The 25,402-nt window shown below is 35.8% G+C and overlaps 1 protein-coding gene across 1 annotated transcript; it reads right to left on the bottom strand.

The window, feature by feature from the left end:
- Positions 1–6: 6 nt before the first annotated feature.
- On the bottom strand, positions 7–25,357 carry LOC127977381 (UPF0606 protein KIAA1549L-like). The gene is made up of 11 exons (XM_052582260.1): positions 24,839–25,357; positions 18,306–18,782; positions 16,743–16,858; positions 14,377–14,596; positions 12,004–12,137; positions 11,626–11,794; positions 8,633–8,692; positions 7,035–7,186; positions 6,328–6,499; positions 4,392–4,555; positions 7–4,140 (listed from the first exon to the last, which is right to left on the bottom strand). Exons 1-11 carry the CDS (start codon positions 25,092–25,094, stop codon positions 4,033–4,035), a joined length of 2,028 nt encoding a protein of 675 aa, XP_052438220.1. The 5' UTR covers positions 25,095–25,357; the 3' UTR covers positions 7–4,032.
- Between the last annotated feature and the right edge of the window lie 45 nt (positions 25,358–25,402).

Here is a 25,402-nt window from a genome sequence, read left to right as displayed (position 1 = left end):
TCTCTTTACGTTCAACGTCACAAGGGCGCTGTCCCAAGTGAAGGTGCTGAATTAGTTGGCATCGATTGCTCAGGAATCGATTTTCCACTTCATGCGAAGGTGCATTACAGCGTTAAGAAAGACAATACGTTCTATGCAAATGAAACATTCTTCAAATTATTACAGTAACATGTATTTTAACATAGTTTAAGTTATCAGTAAAATATAAAATATAAATGTAATTATCAAATGGTCAGTAATATGTTCATACGATATGTTGTGACGGTTAGACGAACCGGGTATCCCTCGCTAATCATCCACCCTCCTTATCCCATTGTGCCACTTGTGCCGCTTCTTAACATGGGTTTAACGACTTCTAAAAATGATTTAATACATTATATTAATGGAAAGATACTTTACAATCAGAACTGATTGGCAACCAGCTGCAGTTACTTATGTTTAATGCGGTATTGATTGCCATTTTGTTAATGTTTTCAATAAAAAGAGAGCGAGAGTAAGATACAGAATATGGTCGGGAAGCAACATATAAAATGGCACCTAGCTTAGTCTGTAGCCCTCTCCAACAACCTCGATGAAGCTCCCTGTAGCAATAAACCTTAGCGCCTCAAGCAGCTGGACTTCAGGGCTTAAAGCGAAATTCCGCCACGTTAGCCTGGCAAGCGCATGTCTGAGAAGGTCCAGCAGCTCCATAATGAGTTGACTTGGAAGGCAAATGTTTTTTTTTTTTTTTATATATATATATTTATATATATATAGCCACGTCAGGCAAAATGTCAAAAGGGCTTAAGTTTTGACAAAAAAATAAATAAATAAATTGACATGGACTAAATGGCTCGGCGGCAAGAACACATTGGATCGCTGCCATAGTTGGTCGCTTACTGGACACCAGCATGCTTACCTATTTATAGTAGATAGATTAGCCATTTAGAGCCAAATTGTTTGCCAGATTTTCATTATCAAAAGTGATCAATTCGCTTTAAAGACATTACGAAATAGCTATAGGCTAATTACCACCATATTAGTTTTGATACCAAATTAAGTCAACTTCATAAATAGGCCTGTATCCATTGCGAACGTATTTTATTATTAGTCTTAAAATGTCAATAACATAAAATCATTGTTGAGCCACAACATTGTCAACATACATTGTCTAACTTGTACTGCGCTGCGCTGATTTCTAAAGACTAGCGTCCTGAGCTCAAACAACGCTAAGAGAGAGCTTACATATGGTCCAGACCAACCTTACGAAAGTGTGACTTACAGAAGATATACTTAGAGTACGAACATATCGGGAATTGTGCAATAAGGTTAAGAGAGAGGTTAAGGAATAGGTTAAGAACTACTTAGCGATAAGAATGTTTTGGGGAACCGAGCCCAGGTCTGGTGAGGACTTTGGACCACGGGGCAACAGTCCCGTTCTTCTTCTCCTTAGCCCAGGTAAGATGCCACTGACGTTGTCTGTGGTTCAGGAGTGGCTTAACAAGATGAATATGACAACTGTAGCCAAATTCTCTGACACGTCTGTATGCCTTGACCCCAGCCTCAGTTCATTCCTTGTAAAGTTCACTGAAATTCTTGAATCGATTTTGCTTGACAATCCTCATGAAGCTGTGGTTCTCTTGCTTGGTTGTGCATCTTTTTCTTCCATACCTTTTCCTTACATTTAACTTTCTGTTAACATGCTTGGATACAGAACTTTTTGAACAACCAGCTTCTTTGACAATTAATGTTTGTGGCTTACCCTCCTTGTGAAGGGTGTCAGTGATTGTCTTCTGGACAACTGTCAGTTGTCTTCCCCATGATTGTGTACCCTATTGAGCCAAACTGAGAGACCATTTTGAAGATTTATTTATTGAGATGCACCTGTGTTTGAAAAGTATATGCATTGTCAAAAACATGACTGCTCTATTAAAATAAAAATGTGTTAGTATCCTATGAACATTGGTTTCAAGTGAAATAGTTGCATAGCTAAAATGGGGTTTGTGTGGTACCATATTTAATTTCATTCAAATAAAGAACTCATTTAAATGACTGGCAAAATCTGACTGCATTGGATTGGACCAAGGAAAGTTCAACAGTTCAAATGTTAATATAATCCTTAGATCTAATGAAGGTAAACAGATTTAGTAATGGAGGGCCTTAAAGATGAGACTTTACTTAAATTCTGATTAATTACGTAGTCTGTGGGGAATGTTAATGAATTTATTTAAATATAAAAAATGTAATTTAAGGATGATGCTGTCACATGAATGAGATAATCGGCTATTTAAATACTTAAATTATGACTGACATGAATAAATCTGAACACTTTTAATCCTTAATTTAGACTCTAATCTTTCATTTTTGTGGTCATGCCATATATAAATACCACCTTAATATACAAGACTATCTCTAAACTAGTTATTTTACAGTGTGGCAACAATGCTACTATGTTCCGTTGCAAAGCAGTCCTGCAAAATTTATCTCAGACATTTTGTCTGTTGTCTCTTGTGACATTATCCAGCCACAGTTTTATTGAGTCTCAGCAGTTTCTGGAGAGCAATGCCAGGACAGCATTCTGGGGTTGATAGTTTACCGGGGAAGCAAGTATGTGTTGTAAGTATTTACTTGTTTACCACTTAACTAGATGTTTTCTGTTATTGTCATTGAAGCTTATTTTAATCTCAGAACTATTTTGCCCCTACTAAAGTTGTGTGCCGAGAATCTAAATACAGAAAAATATAAAGGTCTATATATTTAAATACACTTAAATGTCACAAATTCTAAGCAATCCCATCTCTTAATTTTACAACTAGTTGGAGCTGATTATTTATTATTATTATTATTATTATTATTATTATTATTATTATTATTATTATTATTATTATTATTATTATTATATATAACAGAAACAGATTAATTTGAAATAAACCATTAGGATAATCCACTGAAAAAAAATAATAATAATAAAATAGGTGGATTGACATAAACAAAGCAAGTAATATCTCAGTTAAGTTCATTTCAGAATATCAAATCAATAAAGATATGTTTAAAAAAATAATAATAATAAAAACCTGATGAGTTATTGGTTCAAAAAGTGTCCAAAAACTTGGCCTGGCAATGCTTTTTGGAAAACTAATGTAAAGAATGGCTATGCAGCCCTGCAGATATATTCTAATAACAATTATAATACACTGCACATGTTTTGCAAATAACAAATCCTCAGTTACTGTATAACTGAAGGCAAGGAGGCATTCCATAATGGCCAGGCAAAAGGCAGCAGTTTGTCAGTCATAGCAAATGATAAACTAGGCCAGAGGGTGTATATGGGGAAAATGCAGGTCAGATCATTATACCTAATAAATAAGACATATCTGACATTTTTTAATAAGTGCTGCTGTCTGCATTTCTTTTAGAGAGGTGGATAGATGTCTTATGGTTTTACACAATTGATGTATTAAATGCATTTTATAACAAAGAGGTTTTTGTCCCTTCCACAGTCCTGCTAGTCTACTTCCAACTAAATCATAAGAGAATTTCTGACCTTATTTCTAAAATATTCAGCTTGTTTAGGCATACAAGCACGCAAAGGAATACACACACATAAAATCAGGTCCTAATCTAGAAAAAAAAAATATATATATGTATACTATTGACAATGTTCATAGGAATAGTTCACACAAAATGTTGTTCAGTTCATTTAATATCATACCATATCATGTCATTCAAAATCTGTACAAATTTCTAAATGTTTTGTAGAATGTCAAGGCTGCTCTTTGCCAAACAATGAAAGTAAAGTGCTCGTTTTTTTTTTTTTTTTTTTTTTTTTTTTTACATTCCTGTCTTCATTTACTTTCATTGTATGGAAAAAGCAGCCAGCACACTTCACTCAACATCTCCTTTTATGTTCCACAAAATAAATATAGTCTTACATGTTTGGAATGACACACAGGTGAGTTAATGACGAAATAATTTGACTGTTTTGGGTGAACTAACCCTTTAATTGTGCACGATCATTAGTACATTGTCCCTGAGACCTGTCTACTCTACACATCATCCATAACAGTGTGTGCACATCAGGAGTCCAGAGCAGCAGGTGAGATGATTGAAGAGCTGAATATCTACCTGAGGGTAATAACCCACGTCTCTCCAGTAAGCAGTCTAAATGAGAGAAAACAGCATGAAGAGTCATCAATCATTTCTATCTCTCTCTCATACACTCTCTCGGGATTTATTCCCAGAGGCAAAGCAAGCAATGCATGTAAGAGTTTGAGGAAAACTGTTGATGAAGCCACTGTAAAATATGCTGAGTGTACAAAATAGCATAATGAGTTATAATGAGAGAGTTAAAGAGCAAAGCGGTGCCTTATGGGAAATGGTCAAGCAGGATGTGTATCCAGTCACTGCCATACCTTTACTCGAGGGTTGAAGTTTCCAATGGGATCAGTTTTGAAATCGCTCTTGTTTTTGTGACACAGCACCGTGGTGATGATGATGATGATGAGGGTCACCACGCCGATGGGTGCTAGCACTGCAGCGATGATCCACAGGTTGTTGGGTGGATTCTTCACTACGGCTGCATGGTGAGAAACACTGTTAGTCACATTAAATCTTTTACACATTAAACTATAATGCAAATTGTGTTGCTTAAATATTTTGACAAAAAAATATTTTGTTTGTACAACCATAGTTTCACTTTATTTTGATGGTCCTTTTAACACATTCTGTTGACTATAAGTTACATCATTCATATCTATTAAATCTCATTAGAGTGTTATAGAGTATTAGTTGACTTGTAGGTTTAGAATAAATTGAAAAGTACTTGCAAAGTTATGTATAGTAAGTAGAATGTCTGTTGGGACACCATCACAATAAAGAGTTAGCAGATATTAAGCAGACCATATACTAATACTTCAATGAGAGTTAGTTGACATGTAGGTGAAAAGTTACTTACAGTCGACAGAATGATCAAAAGGGACCATCAAAATAAAATGTTACCCAATAATTTTGTTAATGACGTTTTGCAATCCAGATTAAATAGATATTATAATTTTTATTATTTTTTTATGTTTAATAAAAGCAAGTATATTTATCAAGTCTTATCAAGCAATTTCACATTTAATCTGCATTCATTTCAAATTTCAGATTACATTTTCTTTGTGAATTGAAAATGTAGTTGTTTTAAGTCAACTTATTTTCAGATCATCATTTGGATCATTACATGCTGACCAAGACATGCGTCATGATGGTCACAGAGAAGGAGATTTATCTTTAATTCACCAAGCGAAATGCTCATACCCAGATCATGTGTTCAAGCCATTTTAGAATTGATTTTGTCTTGACAAAGCAATGACATCCAAGTTGTTTACTTGCTTTTTATCTAATCATCCCAATAGCACCATTATTTGTTCATTCAGAATTATTTGAGTATGCAGAATATGACAATGTTGACGTAATCAAGAGGTGTGAAGATTTGGTAACACTTTATTTTGATAGTCCCTTTTGAACATTCTGATGACAATAAGTAATGTTGCACCAATGCCGACTGTGGCAAAAAAGGCTGTTTCTATAAAGTGGGACAATTCCAACTTAGCAAGGACAGTCTGGTGCTTCTTACTCACAACCTTTAAGTATGATTTCATATTTAAAGAATTTGCCACTGACTATTCAAAAGTGAGTTTTGAGCAGTGTAAAGTAGCGCTTGTTGTTTGTCGCTTCTCTGATCACAAATGCAGACATGAACCGAACCTTAAACCAAAAATATTGCATTACACCAAATAACTGTATTTTTAGAAACGTCATATGAAACCCCAACAGACATTCTACTGACTATTAAGCCTTAATATTAACACTTAACCTAACCCTACCTATATATATATATATATATATTTTGTTATGTTATATTTGATTTGTAAGTGAATCTTTTGGTCCCACTTTATAACAGGGGTCTTTAACTATATCTACTTTATTATACTTTCAGTATGTGAAATAAATAAATAAATAAATAACTGCTACATATTTATGTTGAATTGCAAATCACTTGTTGAAGTGCTATTAAGTGGTGGTACAGTTAAGGTTATCGACAGGTTTGGTGGTTTGGTTAGGCTTAAGGATTGGTTAAGATGTAAGGGTATGGAAGACAGTGTAATTTAGTGATGTAACTACAGAAATTACAGATATAATTTCAAATTTTATTAGTATTTCTAAATATAAGTACAAAGGTAAAAAAAAATACATGTACACAATTGTGCATGGTATTAAATGATTCATTTAAATTAGGTACAGTAGATAAATACACAATATTTATTAATTCTAATAAGTAGAGAAGAAAGACAAAGTAATTTTGACCTTCAGCCTGCAGTTGGACAAAGTATCCCAGTGTGAGCGCCATGGTTTGCGAGTCCACTGTGTTTAGAAGCTTGGCTGCAGATGTGCCAAGCAGTGGGGTCCCATTTTGCTGGACATAGTAGGTCATCTCAGCTGGGTTTTTTGGACCATGTACACGCCTGATACTAACCATCTGAATGCAATGATACACAGCATGATCACTTCCTGTAGGCATATTTTCATTTGGTAAACCTTAAAGGTTGAATCTTTTCCATCAAATAGCCTCCAGGAGGGAGACTGGGGTGTGGTGACACTATAAGATTAATTAGAAATGAGCAACAGGGGTGAAATCACTATAATGCATGAACCCCTTCTGAGGTAGCAGAAGTAGTTGTAGAGTATAATAAGTGTATGTGTGAAAATATAAAGCATGTGTTGCTGGTTTACAATTGGATTTGTGCAGAAATTCAAGGAGAAATTATTTTCATGTTACACACCACCTACTGTTATAAATTTGCATACAATACAATATGATTAAATACAATACAAATGTTGCATTAATTCTGGAAAACAGATTAATATAACCGAAATAATAAAGAAATGACTAAAGCTGGCTCCAATTAGGCTATGAGTCATTTCTTATCAAATGTGAATGTGTTTTCTAAAATGAATCCTATTTTTTACATTTACTTTGCTAAGTTAGCACTTTCAATGTTTTTAGGTCGTACCTGGACGGTGTAACTGCCCACTGTTGTTGCCCGCTTGAAGCGAACACCTTGCTGGTGAGCCGCCATGAAGAGCTCAGCCAACCGCTCCTCCATCAGACTAGCAAAACTGTGATACTGTCCTTCTAGAGAGGAGTTTTCCACATCCTGAATCACTGCAGAGATGTGAAGAGATACTACAGATTTCTGTTTTGTTTTTTTTTGTTTTTAACCGTTTACACAAAAAATCATAACTTGACACAATTTTTTTTTAAACCAGACACTCAAACACCAGAACCACACACCAAATCTGCAAAACCATACCCTAATTCTTGGCCTTCGACTAAGATTTTAATTTCATACAACACTTTATACAAAACACAACACAAAATGGTAAATGGTAATTCAGGGAGAAGTTATAAATGCCGAATAAACTATGTCATTATTGTTTGCTTTGCGCACAAAATGTATTCTTGTATAGTGTCATATAATTACGGTTGAACCCCTGTCACATGGATTATTTTACAGATGGCCTTGCTATATTTCAATGCATTGTATCAGTGTGGACTATGGAGGGTCAGAGAGCTCTCAGATTCCATCAAAAATCTTAATTTGTGTTCGAAGATGAACAGAGGTTTTACAGGTTTGGAACAACATGGGGATGAGTAATTAATGAGAGAATTTTCATTTTGGGAGAACTACATCTTTAAACTCTGCAGGACAGTCGACTACGAGGACTAGAGCTGCTACTGAATGTGTCAGCAGTCTTCCGCACACTATTTACTAGTTACTGGTGTTGAACTTTGTCAGTATCAAAGTAAGTCCAAAAAAAAAAAACTTAAAAATGTCTTGAGTACTATCATTACTAAAGACAACATTACTCAAATTGCATATGAATAATTATACTCAAAATTAATGAACTCAAATTAATAATTAGAAAGTATAATTCAGTGGTTCCCAACCCTGGTCAAAAAGGCACCCCAACACTACATGTCTCCCTTAATCTGACCAGTTTCAGGTCTTGAAGTCTCTACTAAAGATCTGATGACCTGAATCAGGTGTGTTTGATTAAGGAGACATGCAAAAAGGGCAGTGTTGGGATGCCTCCAAAACCAGGGTTGGGAACCACTGGTATAATTGGTTCATTGATGTGTTTGATGTGTTTATAAAGAACAGAAAGATAGTTAAATGATCTAATCTTGGCATAGAACAGCAGCATGTTATTGTACAAATCCACTGGAGTAAATTGCTTAAGTATTTGTCATGCATGATAAAAATGTGTGTAATATATTGCAACAAAACAAATCATCTTCAATTATTGTTTTATTTGTGAATTCTTTATTTGTGAAGTATTAGAATATATATGATCTTAAAGTAAACAGACATGAAGTAAAATCCACTAAACCAATTCTGATTTTAAACTCCATAAAACAGGGATGGGAGTGAAAATCATCTTTCATAATGAAGGAACTATGGAAATATCAGTCATCTAGAAAAGAAGAGGTGCGTGGGTGTCAGAAATGTCGACAGAGCAAACAGAAAAAAAAGAAAAAAAAAATCCCTCTAAATCAAGCTCTTTCATTCATATAGCTAGTAATGAACAACATCAGTGAGACGATTACCTGTGATTATCCAAAATGGCCTGGTTGCTACAGATGTGTTAAGGTTATGGTATTCCATAGCTGCAGAGGAAAGATAGTGAGAGGGAAGAGAAAGCAAGAGAAACTGTTGTAGAGAGGGAGAATAGATAAGAAAACTTGTTTCAAAAGACTCTGCTTTGATCCTGGGTCCAGAGGCTTAGCTGAGCACATCTACTCTCCAGCAGACAGTACAGAGAGTCTAGCCGCATTTCCCAATTGAAACCTTTACTCAATTGCATAGTGGCAGTGTGATTAAAGGCTCTGGCTGACATCCTGTCTTCAAGGCAGAATTACTAAGCAGCCTGTAAAATTCCAACAGCTATTGAATTATTTTACTCCACTAAGGTCTAATCTGAGGAACAGCTTAAGTGTTTTGAAAAGTATTTCATCATATAACATTATATAATTGTATATTTATAAAATAATTGTTAATGTTTTGTCATGTCATCATTAGTCATTTTAATCTATTTTTCTGAAACTTTGATTAAAACAATAAAAATAAAAAAATCAACAACTGTTTTTTACATTTTAAAATCTATTAACATTAGTAAAATTAAAAATGTATCATATAAATTTTGAACTAAATACAACATTTCAAGTTCAGTTAATTTTAAGCATTTTAGGCAGTTATGCAGCAGCAGGTAGTCACAACTGTGCTGATATTCTGAACAACAGCACCATCACAAGTGTCATATTGCTTTTATGCATCAGTTCGATAAATAAGATAATATAATTTTAGACATAATATTACCAGTTAATTTGTCTTTGTTTTTGTTGCTGTTGTTGCTCTTTCAACAAAAATAATACCCAAAAAAGGCAAAGCAGGATCAACTGTTGCATGTCTCAGAGCAACACATAGTGTTTCAGTGTTCTGTATGAATAAGCATTGTCAGATGAATCTGCTGGGTACTGTGACTCAATGGCTACATTTACATGCACAATTTTTGGTTCAATTGGACTGCATTCATTCCGATTTATGAGTCTGAATGAAGTGTTCACAAGAACGCTAAATAAAGTGATCGGGTTGATGTGCAAGTTTATACTGTATGTCACAAGCTTCAAATCGAAATTGATTTATTTTTTTTATTTTTTTCATGCTCCCCTACACAGTTTCTTTATTTGTTTTTAAAAGCAGAATTAATATTTAACCATTTATGGTCATTTATGGATAAATATATACATATGCATATATATATATACAAATAAAAGTACTTTCAGTTTTGTGGTTCAATCCGATCAAGTGTTTACATGTACTCTCAATCGAATTAGAAAAGGAATAAACCACCCCCTTCAATCCGATTGGATTAATTTTCTCAGTCTCAGCTCAGTCGGATTGATTAAGGTGTTTACATGAAGGCTTTTCAATCCATCAATCCATTTCTAATCTTTTCAAGGCATCTATCCGATTACAAATGGATTATTTGGCTGCATGTAAATTATTAAATCTGAATATGCCCACTTTCCTACAACTAAAAAGCAGTACTTGAAATGTGCATGAGCAATGTGATTGCTGTTGTTGGGCTGGATGTACTTTATGTCCAGAATTAAATAATTACATGCATACTTTCAAGAATTCATTTTTTTTTAAAGTCTGAAAGTACATTCTTCAACAAATGAAGTACATACATACGGACACATTCAGAGTTAAGACAACAAAATTCATGGCGAAATTGTCAGCTTGTCACTACGACATTAGGGCCAACCCTAACATATATCTCTTAAGTTAAGTTAAAGGGTTAAAGGGTTGTACCCCTAATGGTATAACTTTTACACATTTTTCTTGATATTGAGATGCATTGCAATGTATTCAGTTGTTACATGTGCCACAGTGTGCTATTTAATGTATAATCATAACATATTTTCCAAAACCCAGCCCTTGTCCAGTAAATAAATGTATTTAACCCACTAACTCTAGCTCTCTCTGTTCTATTCTATCTACTTTTATTTATTATCTATAAATAAATAATTTAAAACTTTGTTGGCCTATGTATACTGCATTAGTTTAAACGGGATTTGTCACAGCACTTACATATTTGACCCTCTCTGTGAAATCCAGGCTAAAGTTTCAAAATCTAGTTATGAGATTACAAGCATCAAAGTTTGATTTTCGAACATTTATTTCAATCTTTGACATGCCCTTATTCAGTCAATATTAAAGGTATAAGGGTATATTTTCACATAAAGTTCATATTTTATGAAGAAAACAGTAAATCAGGAAAAAATAAAATAAAACAACTTTAGCTGGGTTTTCACAGCCAGTGTCACATATTGTTACTCTTTTGTTGGTTTGATTGCTATTATTGTCCTCACTTTGGATAAAAAGCATCTGCTAAATAATTCAATATAAATGCAGAAACATAAACAAAGCAGGACAAAGCAGGTAAGAATGGACTGCGAGGAGAAACCAAATAACCTCACAGTCAGTATGAGCAAAACTGTGACAGTGAGGTGTGTGATATTCTCACCATCACATTCCAGTTGCATGTGGAACCATGTTCTTTCCACACAGACACACACACAAGTGTATCCGGGATTCCCTACTGTTAATTAGTATTCCCTGTAATTGCTTTTGATGTGCATGCTGTGCCCTGGCCCATGTATGCATGAACCTGTTTCCACCTTCTGTGAACACTACAAACCAAACAGAAACCACTCTCTGGTAGAGAATCATCTACTGTTTCTTTTTATTCCTCTAACATGTTCAGATGATCATGTATGAAAAACATATTTAGCATTAATGCTGTTTGTGTGTGTTTTTTCTTTCAGATTTACCAAAAATTTTAGAAAAAAAAATAACCATACTGAATTATACTCAGCTGAATTATATAATTTTCATCTTTATTACTGATTATACGTAAATTCTGCATCCTGTACCAACATAATTCCCAAAAGGAATATAAAAGAAAATACAAAGTGTAACATTTGCATATGTTACATCCTATTTGTATAACTGAGGAATGCCAGAAAGAACTTACGCTCAGCTGTGATCAGTGGAGGGTAAAACAGGAAGTAACCAACAAGCTCAGCAGTCAGTTGGCTGAGAAGGTTACTGGCAGTTGTGCCATTGAGAGTGACACTGCCATTATGCACCACATATATCAGAGATACAGCAGGAGAACCCACAGACTGTGTTGTGCTCAAGATCTGTGAGAAAAAGAGTAAGAAACAAAACTTGTTATATTTATATTTGTTATATACTGACCTTTTACAAAAATCAACAAAATGGATGTCAACATTTGCCCCCTAAAAAAAGAACAAAACATAACAGAACAAAATGACAAAAAAACTCCTCATTTGACATGCAAAATAAATAAAGGTAAAATAAAGGTAATGAAATGTTTAGGCCCTCCCACCTGTACAGTGAGACCGCTGTGTGAGTTCATCACTATGGCCTCTGCTTCAGCAAAAGCATTCTCCAGTCTCTGCTCCATCATCTGAGTAAATCTGCAGGACTTGAGGTCATCTTCTGGCCCAACAAACCTCAGAACTACACACACATACACAAGGATAGGGCCGTGGGCTAGTGGGGTGAAAGGTGGTGATAATTATAGGGGCCCACAGCTAAGGGGGGACCCTGGTACAGTTAACAGGCTGCGCATCATCACGAAATCTTATCATTTACACGTGTTTTTTAGCCTTGCCCATTTAAATATTTAAAAGAGTTTAAAGCATTTAAACACAAGATGCAGAAAAATGTGTTCGTTGCGCATGCAGAGAGCCGCATCTCACGGACAGCAACACCGAACCGAGCTCTCCACGCAGAGAGATGCATCTTAAAGTTCTTGAACACCGAAATTTGCCTGTTCTTGCTCTTGTAACGACAAATACATACAAAATTATGTCAAAATACCCTTCTTGGAGAGTATCCTCGAAAAAAACTCTCGGTTATAGACATGAAAATAAAGAAAACTCTTTGAATGAGAAGTTGTGTCCAAACTTTTGGTCTGTACTGTATATGTGTGTATATATATATATATATATATATATATATATATATATATATATATATATATATATATATATTAGGGGTGTAACGATACGCGTATTCGTATTGAACCATTCGTTGGACTAATTAATTATATTTGAAAAAAAAAAAAAAACAGTGAAATATAATGATATGCGTTCAACAAGGTAGCCCAATAACCCAAACGACGTAACAGGCAACGCCCCTGACACCCCCGAAGAAGAAAAAAAACACCATGTTTAATTTAGGCTACTCAGTCAGGCCCTCGCTCACTCAGTACGCGCTGAAGGCTCGTTGCAAAATAGCCAATGCGTTTAACAGACCAGAAAAAGAAGATCATCCAATAACCAACAGGTCTGGTGTTTGGGTGCACTTTGGATTCCCTGTAAGCTATAATGGTGATGGCAAGAGAGTGGTGGGTTAAAAAACAACGGTATGTCGCATCTGCTACATGACAATAGAGTACACCAGCGGGAATACAAAAAAAAAAAAAAAAAACACCAGCGGGAATACTTGAAACATCAACTCATTTATGCCGACATCACCTTATTGTGTCAGTATCTGGGAAAAGACAAAAAAAAAAGGAGAAACATACACGCAACAAACTATCCCCGCAGCATTTAGACAGACATTTCCAACAGATTCAAACAGGGCAAAAGACATCACCACGGCGATTGGTAGGCTACATTTACGTTATAACCGCGGATATGAGACCTTACTATTTACCATTCATTCTATCATCACCATTATAGTTTACAGGGAATCCAAAGTGCACCCAAACACCAGACCTGTTGGTTATTGGAGGATCTTCTATTTCTGGTCTGTTAAATGCAGTAGACATTTTGCAACGAGCCTTCAGCGCGTGCTGAGTGAGCGAGCGCCATAGGGGCCGTTCACATATCACGCCTAAAAACGCGTGGAAAATGCTAGGCGCGTCTTTCTTCTCCTTTCCAAAGCGCTCGGGCAGAAGCGCCCCTGGGGCGTCTGCCTTTGCTAAGCAACAATGACCTGCTCTCTCCATGAAGACGCGGAAATTTCAGCAAAGGACAAATAGCTTGCAGTAGGCTAGCTCTGCTACTAAATTTATTTCAAAATTGCAATCCATATACAACTATGATCAGCTGTTCCTTCATCTTGGCTGAGCTTTCAACGTTGTTACGGGAAAGGATGAAGCTGATTGGTTAGTTCTTGTCACATGACCCGCGGTGCGCTTGCGGCATTCTGAAAAGTTTAGATGTTTTTGAGATGATTTTGCTGTATCTAAAACGTACCGAACCGTACCGAGCCGCACCGTGAATTTTGTGAACCGTTACACCCCTAATATATATATATATATATATATATATATATATATATATATATATATATATATATATATATATATGTGCACAAGTTTGAGACTTAAATAAATAAACCTATAAATACGAAGTTTGTGGGGAACATGGGATAATTTGCTAAATTTCAAGCCATACGATAGCTTTGAAGAACAGGCCAAAAATTTCTTATACACTAAAAGATGTCATCTCCACTGCAGCTCTCAGATCAAATGTGTCAATATGATACACAACATTTAAGACACTTGAGAACAAGTTAAGCTAGATATAAATGACATTCAACCTGAGCCTTGTTTTCAACGAACTAGTATTTAGGGTGAATACTAGCCCAGTCTCTAAACAGTTTTGTAAGGAGAATGATTGCATTCTTAAATGGATGTAGAAAAATGACATTAGTGTGGTGACAGAGAATGAGCTGTGAGCCTGACCTGTCTTCAGCATCATTGAGATGGCAGGGCTGGGTCTCCAGGGGACTGCTGGGATGGGAATTGCCTGCACCAGTGGCACAAACTGCCGGATGTCTGCCATCAATCTCTCAATACCATAGACACTTAGAGCATCCACCACCACCGATGCAGTGTACACCATCTCTCCATGGGTCACATAGTAACCGACCGTCACATTGGGAACACTAGAGATACTCTCAATCTGAAGGTGGAAATATCAGAATCAGAATTAGCTTTATTTACCAGGTGTGAGCAAACACACCAGGAATTTGGTGGTTTTTAATTTTTTTTTAATTTTATTTATTTATTTGTTTTTAAGGTGCTCCTGGTACATACATGCATACATGCATACATACACATCTGACATGGGAACAAAATAAAAATACATTTAGCAAGACTTGGCAATAAATAATGTGTATGAATCTGGAACTAGACTGATTTATTTAGATTTGTGAATTTTTTTACTCTATATAGAACTGTATAAATAATAGAGATATACTGTACATATGTATTTACATAATACTTGAGAAAGGCAATAATTAAAGATGTAGAATGATTTATGGAAATGAATTACAGAGCACTGGCATGGGGGAAAAACTGTTTTTATGTGTAGATGTTCTAGTGCACAGAGATCTGTAGCGTCTGCCTGAGGGAAGAATTTCAAACAAGTTGTGTCTGGGGTGAGAGGGGTCTTTGATGATGTTACCTGCCTGTTTCCTGAAGACTGGGCAGGTACGTCCACAGTCACAAAACTCTATTATTAAAACTCTATTATTATTATTAAATATAAAGTGGGTTTATTCTGCATTAGAACTGTTCGAGACTGACTGTGGAATGCATTCATTTTCTGGATCCTTGGAGTGAAAATTTTGCAGCTTAATATGATCTGATTACAGAGGAGCTGATGTATTACAAAATTATTATTATTATTATTATTAATAATAATATTTATTTATTTATTTTATTTTTTTTTTCATTTTCCATCCAAATAAACACTTACATCAGCAAGTGCAATTAATTCCTTGTGAATTCACTTCTGTGTTTTCAAGGAGAAGTTTAACTTTTCAAAAAAGGGTAGCTCAAATAAACATAAAGCAAATATCCTATTTTCTCTAGATAGATAGATTGGACATTGCCCTTTTTGGTGTGTACCACAGCCAAAATACATGGTGCCACCAGAAAGACAATACAATTTTGGTTGGAACATTCAGAGATTTTATCAGACCAAGATGCACTTGTTATTCCCCTAATATTGTTTTAGTCATAGTTTATTTTTCTTGCAGTTTTTTACAACCTTCATTGTTAGAATAATTTCTCTATTTTTCAACTTACGTATGCATATGGGCAGATCTTTGGCTCTGCTGTAAATAGTTATAAATAAAAAAAATAAAAATAAAAAGATAAAAAGATACAATTCCCGGGGGTGGGAATAATTACTTTAATGTTATGTTCTTACATTAAAAAATGTGGCAATATGGCAAATCCAAACCCCTGTAGTTTTTTCAATCAACAGTTTGATGAGCCACAAACTTTTCAGTTCTCCCTGGATTGATTCCAGCATGAGGACTTCATTGACATCAAAGCATTTATCTTGGGACAAACAGGCAGAAACAATCTCAGTAACTAAAAATCCTAAGATGTAACTGAGGGGTGACTAATAGCAGTATTCTGTTTCAATTTTCATACAATTTATTTTAATTTTTTTCTTCTCCTATAATAAGGTTTAACTCTGCCTTACCATGAATATGTGTTTGGTTTTGTTAGGTGTCATTATTTAGCAGAATAGCCAAGCTTCCCTTGGCATACTGTTTGCACTTAGGGACACATCTGAAGTAAACATATATTAAAATGAGAAAGAGAAGATGGAAAGCAATAGACACAAATAAATCAATAAAGCTGCTGAAAACAAGATATATAACATGGATGCTTAGCCCCTGCTGGTGAATCACACCATTATGTGTGCAAAACAAATCTTTTAACCAGGGATGGATATTCTTAATGATACCATTTGTGTGCAAAATGTATACAAGTAATAAATAAATATTTATATTTTAGTAGATGTTTTAAACCACGTGAAAAGTATTTATATTTTCTTGCACTTTCAGAGCAATCAGTCACATGCATTTTACAGCCAGGTGATTGGCTAAAACATTAACTTTGCATGTATAATAAAAAATAAGTATGGATTTGCTAATGTTAAGAGAAGGATGATTTAGAGGGTAAATCTCACTGTAGTTATATCAAGACCGCAAACATTGCTTAAAGCAAAATGTAATTTATGTTGGTGCATACTTGATGCAGAACAAACTGTAAATGATGACTGTGTTTTAAATTCATGAAGTGCAAACCTTAGCCTGAACTGTGCTGTCGTTCAAGGCCTTCTTCAGAGCTTGAGTAAACCCTCGAGGGAGATTCTGCTTCAAAATACTGTCTAGACGACTCCTTCGTAACTGTATGGTCAACACTGTCATTGACAGAAAAAAAAAATGCACAGAAGAATCTAAAGTTTATGTTCAAATAACACCATTTGATCAGGAAGAACCATTAAGAAAATGTGCCAAGGTAACCATTGTTTTTCAATATATATTTATATAAATATCATATATTTATAAGGCACTGAGGTGGAAAGGGTTAGGACTGGCAGATTACATGGGTATTGAGCCTTTGCAGAGAGGTTGATTGACAGACAATCTAATGTATCATAGCGCAAATTCCACCATTTTTTTTTTTTTTTTTCAGACAAACAAACCAGACAGGGGAATAGACTTGGGTGAACTTAAACTTGAAAACTGATGTGTATCAACATCTTTGCAAAAGGAGTCAATTGAATTTGTTTCAGAATTGATGAACTTTACTAAGTTTTCGAACTGAAGCTGATTTAAGAATAATGACATAATTGTCTTTTTCTAAAAGAATCTAAAATTGTCTCATATTTGAATAATTTGATTCTGTTATTTTCCTAATTAGCTGCTTTTGAATAATCTGTATTATATAAAACATTAAATAAATAAAGGTGGCTTGACGAGCTAGATTTTGTCTGCAAGAGAAGAACCATTGCACACATCTCTTTCACAGACTGAAGTAAATGTGGTATTTTGGCAGAAACATTGGTTTCCAATTACATAGTAAATGTATGTAATATTAATTACTGTATGTAAGGCATTTCCATACACCTATTTGCATTGGTCATTGAAATTTGCAGTAGTGCTGTAGTCAGGAACAGTTCATCCAGGGCCCTGTTTAGACCTGGTAGTAGGAAGTTTAAGAATCCTTTACCATTGTCTCCTTTTACACTCATAAATAAATTGCATGAGCTTATTTAGCAATATTAGATTTAAAGATCAGAAAAAGCCCATATCCACCAGCCCACAAAGAAATTGAAATAAATAGTGAAAAAAAAAAAAAAAACTTTAAAAAAACAGGTATAAACACAATTGTGTCTCCTCCATTTCTCATGACCTGATCAACCAAAATGCATCTTAATGTCAGGTGTCAGGGCCCAAGTCATGACCAGAAGAAGGTTAAGTTCAAGTCAAAACCTAGTCCACATGCTCCCAAATCCATCATGGAAATATGGACTCGAGATCAAGTCAATTATTGAGTAATGTAACACTGATTCAGTAGCACCTACATAAACTGTCATGATAACAAATAGCTTTCATCATTAATTAAATATGTACAGGAAGATTTATTCAGCATGAATGATGACAGCAGAGGCAGATGACAGTAAATGTTGTAGTACTTGAGTCCAAGACCATATTTTAATTGTCATTGTCTTGGGAACATGTGGACTTAATTAGGAATTAACCCACATCTAGTCTCAGTCTTGACTTAGACTTGAATGATTATAACACTGACTTAAAGTTCAACATTTTTTTTGTCATTTCATAAAGATCAATGAGCAATCGCACCTGTTTTTATCCACATCTTGTCAGTGATGTTACATCTTAGCATTGAGGCCTCAGTTACAGCAGCTCTTGGAGTTCCTAAAGTGCTTTTTGAAGGGTCCAACTTAGCACTCTGTGAGGTGGAGTCAGGCAGGATTCTAGATGTTGTCTTTGGAGATTGTGTAGTTGTAGTTCTTATAGTTGTCCTAGGTGTTTTGGAGTGTCGTTTAGCAGCAGATGATTGGGTAGTGCTAATCTGGTTTGTGGTTGTTGTAAAGGGGATGCTGGTTGTGGTAACAGTATTGCTGTAAAATATTGTAGGTTGAGATCCAATAGTTGTTGCAATGGCTGGTCGTTCTCGTTGTGTGTCCACAAATGTAGCTGAAGATCTATTAGGAGCAGCAGTGTTTTTCTGTTCAGGTGAAATCAATCTTCTAGCATCAGGGTCTGCAGCTCTGGATGTGGCTGCAGGTGCCACCAGCTCAGATATCCACACAAACTCTGAAACAACAAAACACTTGAGATGAGAAAGGTGTAGAAAAGGCTGTAGAAAATGTGACGACAAAGAGGGTGAAGTGATGATTATAATTATGATGATGCCAGTGATTGATCTGAATATAAACAACGTATCCACGTACATATGTTGGATACGATGGTTATCCTTACATATGCTTCCACTCGGTTATATTTTTCAGAAACATCATTTATCATGTCATCTCTTTGCAGAGGACACTCGACTTTATTTTCCTGTTAAAAACAATAACTGTTCTATGTCTAATCTGTTTGCATGTCTCCAGGACATTAAATGCTGGATGGACTCAACTTTTTTTTACAGTTAAATAATGATAAAATGAAATAATGTTTTCTGGTCCAACAACGGTCTTCTGGCATTGTCAAGCAGCTTGGCCCCATCATCAAATGTACACAACTGTATTAGAATAGAAACCTTGGTGTTGACTTTGATCCTACGTTGTTTTTGGATAAGCAGATCAGTGCTGTGGTGAAAAGCAGTTTCCTTCAATTAAGATCAGTTGCTAGAATCAAGAAGATGCTTTCCATGAAGGACCTTCAAAATGGTAATTTGTGTGTTTATAACTTTAAGGTTGGATTACTGCAACTCACTGTATCTGGGTTATCCTAAATCATCTTTAGACCGATTGCAATTGGTGCAAAATGTGGAAGCCAGATTATTGACTGGCACTAGAAAACGTGAGTACATTACCCAAGTACTCGCCTCCCTACACTGGCTCCCGATCAAGTTCTGTGTTGATTTTTAAGATTTTGATCCTTGTTTTTAAAGCTCTCAACCCATTTTTAAGCCATTTTTTAATTCTGTTTGAGTGTGTAAACTTTTATTTGTCTCTTTGTTTATCTTGATTGAGTCTGTTTCATATTTGTTGTAAAGCACTGTGTAAATGTGCTTTATATATAAATAAACTAAACTAAACTATATTTTCTAGTAAACATGTAAAATACAAATATAATATAGAGGACATGTAAAGATTTTTAAGTTTCAAAATCTTTCCATACATAAAAGTTTTAACCCAATCTTACAGGAAATCATAACTATTATATGAAACTGAGATTTTGTATGAATTTGTTTGTTATGAATTAAACATATCTCTTAAACATACTTGCCACTGGCAGATTGTAGAAATTCACACGAATTAGCCACCAATTTAGCTACACACAACTGGCTCTTTATTGAATTATTTTGTTCCAAATGCTGTAAATAAGTACTTATTGCACATTTCAGAAAAGATTTGGTAAAACGTGAGCAGCATCTGATTCGAGGTCACTTGATTATAGCACAATAATCTTATAAACACATCAGTTATCAAATACATATCTATCTCAGTATAAATGTGCAAGTAATCCCATTTTCAACTAAAATTTACTATTTATATATCATATACATCGATGCTATCGTGGAATCCTAGATACTGTCTATCTCTCTACCATATACTGCAATGGGAGACATTGTGTAATTCTCTTTTCTGTGAGGTATGAGGGATTCAATCTGATCAAAGTGCCTAGTCACTGCATTGCCACTGGCATGGTGCCTTGTCACTGGAGTGAGCCATTTCCGATCAAGGTTTTGATATAAAAACAGTATAAATACATTGAGTGTTCAATGATCCTACAACTCTCTGTGGACCTGGCAGCCTGTCCATTTTTAGCCCTTGAAACGGGAGTCGTCTCTACAAGAAGATATCATCAACAAACTGACCAGGTTTGCCATTAGTCTTTTCTCTAAGTGCATTTCCAGGTAGCAATGTTTCGGTCATTAAATAAATAATTTACAGCTAATGCATCAAGAATGTGCTTCAGGTTGAGAATGCATGCTTCAGGTCGACTACCTGCAGAAATCAGGCAATTGCTTCAGAACATTGAAGAAGGGTGTGTCATAATGTAGCTTGACCTTGTATACAGCATTATAATGTAAATGTTGTATTTTAGCTAAATAAATACTCTGAAAACTTTAAAATCTTTACTCAAATCAAGGAGTAGATGTATTTTAAGAGGGGTGTGGAATGTTTTCAAATCTTGTTCTATAACTAAATATCTCACACTGATGATGATTGACATGAAAACCAGGCTTGTGTAAAGTTTCTTTCACTTCTTTATATTCCACTCATTCTGTAAACAAAAGTTATTGCTATTATATTTGAATAGAGGAGGATTTTTGAATGAATACAACTTAATGTATAGTCTACTTTTCACATAAAGGAATCTAATCACACAAATCAGATTGACTGTTTACTGCACATTCTTGGTCTGACTGTGCATGATTCATCTTTTCACATTACTAAAAATTTAATAATCCCTGTAATTGTTGTAATTTGTAATTAATCATGTAATTATTCACTTTTATTTTGAACCCCTATTCTTCAACCACCTGATATCAATTTGTCACAATCCAATAAACAAATAAATGAATAAATAATAGAATAGGATAAAATGTAAAAACAAGTCTTACCCTACATAAGTTTTGGTTGACTATCACATTTAACTGGGAAATAAATTACATTATAGAAGTTCAATGGATTTTAAAGTGATATGAAAATTCTATCATTAATTACTCATGTTGTTGCAAAACAGTAAAACCTTCATTCATCTTCAGAACACAAATTACAATATTTTCGATGATATCCTAGAGCTCTTTACACTCATCAGCACGTGCATGCGTTGTTTATTTCCATGAAGCGGAAGCAAGGGCATGTGTTGTGGTACTCTCTGCTGAAGTAATGAGGAGAAGAATTGTTGAATAAAGTTATTATTTTTGTTTTCTTTACGCACAAAAAGTATTCTCGTAGCTTCATAAAATTAAGGTTGAACCCCTGATGTCACACTGACTATTTTACAGATGTCATCGCTACGTTTCTGGACCTGGGAACATTTCAGTTCTGTTGCTGTCTATGGAGAGCTCTTGGATTTCATCAAAAATATCTTAATTTGTGTTCTGTAGATGACAAAGGTCTTACGGTCTTAATTAACTTTTTTGGGTGGACTATCCCTTTAAATCGCATTTCCCATTGCATAGAGCAGCTGTAAAGCAACAGTTTTTAGCTCTACTATATAGAATATAGGGAATATAGAGAAGTCGTGGCCTAGTGGTTAGAGAGTTTGAGTCCTAACCCTCAGGTTGTGGGTTTGAGTCTCGGGCCCGCAATACAATGACTGAGGTGCCCTTGAGCAAGGCACCGAACCCCCAACTGCTCCCCGTGCGCCGCAGCATAATTGGCTGCCCACTGCTCCGGGTGTGTGCTCACAGTGTGTGTGTGTGTGTGTGTGTGTGTGTTCACTGCTGTGTGTGTGCACTTTGGATGGGTTAAATGCAGAGCACGAATTCTGAGTATGGGTCACCATACTTGGCTGTATGTCATGTCACTTTTAAATTTACTTCAATCAATCCTCAACAACTCATCAAGAAGGTGGTAGCATTGCTGGTCCTTTTTCTTACCTAAAGTGTTAATAAACTGAGAAATCAAAATACCCTAAATCTTTTAATATATAAGAGGTCGTTCTACTATATAAAACATCCTGCAAGTTTCAGAACACAAAACTTTCTTGTTAGTCTAAAATCAGCTTATATTGAAGCCAATCTGGTTATGGAATGCACTACTCTATGATGAAGGAGTGTGTCTAAGGCCTGGTTCACACGGGACGATTTTAAAATTGTCGGCCGATTTTCCAAACCTGAGAGACCCCACACACGGCGATAAAAAATCACGGGTCTAACAGTTTTGGTCGTTCAGTGTGTGGTGTGCAGCCACACGGCAATATCAACACATCACACACGAACCGATTTGACTCCCGAGCATTCCCAGGTCAGACGGGAAATCTCGCAAAATCCCTCGAGATCAAACGTGACTTCAGGGTAAACAATCATGGCGGACGAAGAGGATGCAGTGGTCATAGTTTGTGCTTTGTTTTTAACGGTAAAAAAAACATAAGAAAAACAAGAAAAGGCGATGGTCAAAGAGGTGGAGACAACGCAAGCATGGACTATACTTGCTACATCATGATATGGAGGAAAGTTGTTGTTTTATCTCATAGAAATGTTGTTACGTACTACACAGATTAATAACCGTTGAAATAAACGTTCATATATTCGTTTCCATGTACTCTGGTGGACTGCAGTTGTGGATGTAGTTATGCCCATCGACTTTATTTGTATTTGTTATATTTGTTTTATTATATACGCCGGCTGTTTTGATTTTGTTTCCCGGTACTATCACTGCCTCGTCACCTCGCTTTCTGATTGGCTACACGCCACAGTCCACAGGCTGCGTGATTGTTTGTCCTCGGGGGACACCACACACGAGAAGAAATCGGGCAAAATAAATCCAACATGTTGGATATCCCCGATTTGAGATCGGAGCGGTCCCGACGTTCTTCCGAGCAGAGGAGAGCGGTCTTAACACACCACACACGGCAGGAATATTTGATCAGATTATTTTACGATAATCGGAGCATCCTAAGATTGTCGGAAGGGGTGAATCGGGGCTAAAATCAGCCTAATTATCCTGCCGTGTGAACCAGCCTTAAGCACCACCTCCACAGACGAAGATCAACGCCTGCTTCTACATCACTGCATGTTAAGCCCTGTCCAATGATTTGCGCATGTAGTGTAAATAGCAAGAAAGGTTTATGCTGAAACATTAAAAGTGCCTGTTGTCATTAAAAGACAACAAGACACTGTGCAGTGCCAAGTTGTGGAAAAACAGTCTTTGTATTGCCTTCCTTCTGATCCCAGCATTAGGAAAGAGTGGATTAACTTTTATTTTTAATGAAGTTCCATTTGTTACAAACAAGTCAATTCTATGTAGGAATTTATATTGGATCTGACAGTAAAGCATTTATTCATTTTTTTAAACTAAATCATGTCATATGTGCATTTGTGAAGGATGTAGGCTGTCAAACATATCCAATAGTTAACTAAGCATACCAGTGGGCATTTCCATCATACCAGTCCGAGTCTACAATTTACCATGCCTATTCAACTAGAGTGTTCTGATGGGAGATCAAAACAGGTCAGATAATAGCCTATTACTTATAAATTATGGGGGGGGGGGGGGGTAAAATCTTGAAACATTATGAGTGTACCTCAGAGAACGGAAAAAAAATAATAAGAAAAAGGCAGTTCATGAATCCTTTAAACCATGTTCAAATCTATTACCATGGCAACATGAAACAAACAAACCAGCACTTCCCTATGTTTGATTTACTATAAATATTCTGAATAAGTCCATTAAATGGCTTGAATGTAAATATCAATTAATTTGGTACAGCTTTGCATTGTTCCATTTTACTTACATTCCTGTGTTCAGTGGGGTCCAACAATGAGGCAATTGACTTACATCACTGTGTGTGGGGAAGTGTTGAGAGTAGCAAAGCTGTACAGTGGATGCCATTTTGGGGGATTCCTTTGTTAAACACTGGGGAATGTTTAGTGCTCTGGGCCTGTTGAATGGGTTCTAAGTAAACTGCTACAGCACAGAAAGAGCTCCTGAGATGAAGCAATAATGTGTGATTTGTGACATAGTGCCCAGTGGCTGTTCAAACAGCTTTGAAAAACAGAAGGTTTTAAAAAACACTGAAAAGCTGTTACATAAGCTTCAAAACAGTTTGCAGGACTGTTTCGAAGTTGTTAGTGCTTCATTGTGTTCTAAGAAAGGCAAAAATTATAAAATAGCCTGCTGAGCCTATTTAGTTTTGAAATGCTTTGAGGAGGGGTATTTGGACACGATTTTTGGACAATACCCATGATTCATGTGATGATGGAAATGATGGCCAATTTGATGTTGACAGCAGGGCTTGCATGCCTACTCATTTTAAGAAATTGTTTAAGGAATAATTGACCCATGATTGACTAGCTGTTGAACCCTTACAACCAGCTCAGGACCAGCTTAAACCATCTCATGACCAACTAAGGATCAGCTTAAACCATCTCAAACCAACTTTCAAAAGGGTAGTCTGTACAAACCCAAATGACATCTAAATTAACTGCAAGATATAGTAATAGCAGGTTATGTTGCATTCTGGGAACAAACCTGAGTTGTTGGATTGGTTGCTGACCAGCACAGACGATGGAAGAGTAAATGGCTCCACTCGTTCCAAAGATCCATTTGAAGGCCATTGATGTGTTTCATTGTCACGTGCAACAACTTTTGACGAGAGATTGGGAGGCTTTTGGGCTGTGCTGGCAAGTAATGTGAGTACAGAGGAAAATGCAGGTTGTTCCCTGCTACCCTTTGATGAGCCTGTGGGATCTGATTGGACTACAGAAGCTGGATTCCAGTCTGTCATATGGAAGCCGCCAAACAAATGGGTTGAGGAGGGTGATGTGGTTGCATCCAGAAATGATCCAGAAGCTTCATGATTCAAGTCATCTAAAAGGAAAGAAAGAGAATATTATGAACGTATCCCAGCACAGTCCATTCTTTTCTTTTTTTAGAATCACAGTTCGTTCATTTTGAGGAAAACTTTGCTACACTGTAATTTCAATCTGTTATTCAGAATTTGTTTCCTGGAGGAGATGGAGGCACTCAAAAGTACAGCTCTCAACATTCTTTTGCCAATACTTTTTTCAACACTCAGTCATAATTTAAACAACT

The sequence above is a fragment of the Carassius gibelio genome, chromosome B18 (genome assembly GCF_023724105.1).
Source record: "Carassius gibelio isolate Cgi1373 ecotype wild population from Czech Republic chromosome B18, carGib1.2-hapl.c, whole genome shotgun sequence".
NCBI classification, from domain to species: domain Eukaryota; kingdom Metazoa; phylum Chordata; class Actinopteri; order Cypriniformes; family Cyprinidae; genus Carassius; species Carassius gibelio.
The sequence above is the reverse complement of the archived record's forward strand: the minus strand, read 5'-3'. Positions and strand labels throughout refer to the sequence as shown.

Bases quoted from the DNA above. Each gene is read 5' to 3' on its own strand.
- LOC127977381 (XM_052582260.1), bottom strand. From the start codon at position 25,094: ATGACAGACTGGAATCCAGCTTCTGTAGTCCAATCAGATCCCACAGGC. The intron at 16,859-18,305 runs GTGCGATTGCTC...TGTCAATGACAG, and splicing joins CAAGATGTGGATAAAAACAG to TGTTGACCATACAGTTACGA. The intron at 8,693-11,625 runs GTAAGTTCTTTC...TTTCCTCTGCAG, and splicing joins TCCACTGATCACAGCTGAGC to CTATGGAATACCATAACCTT.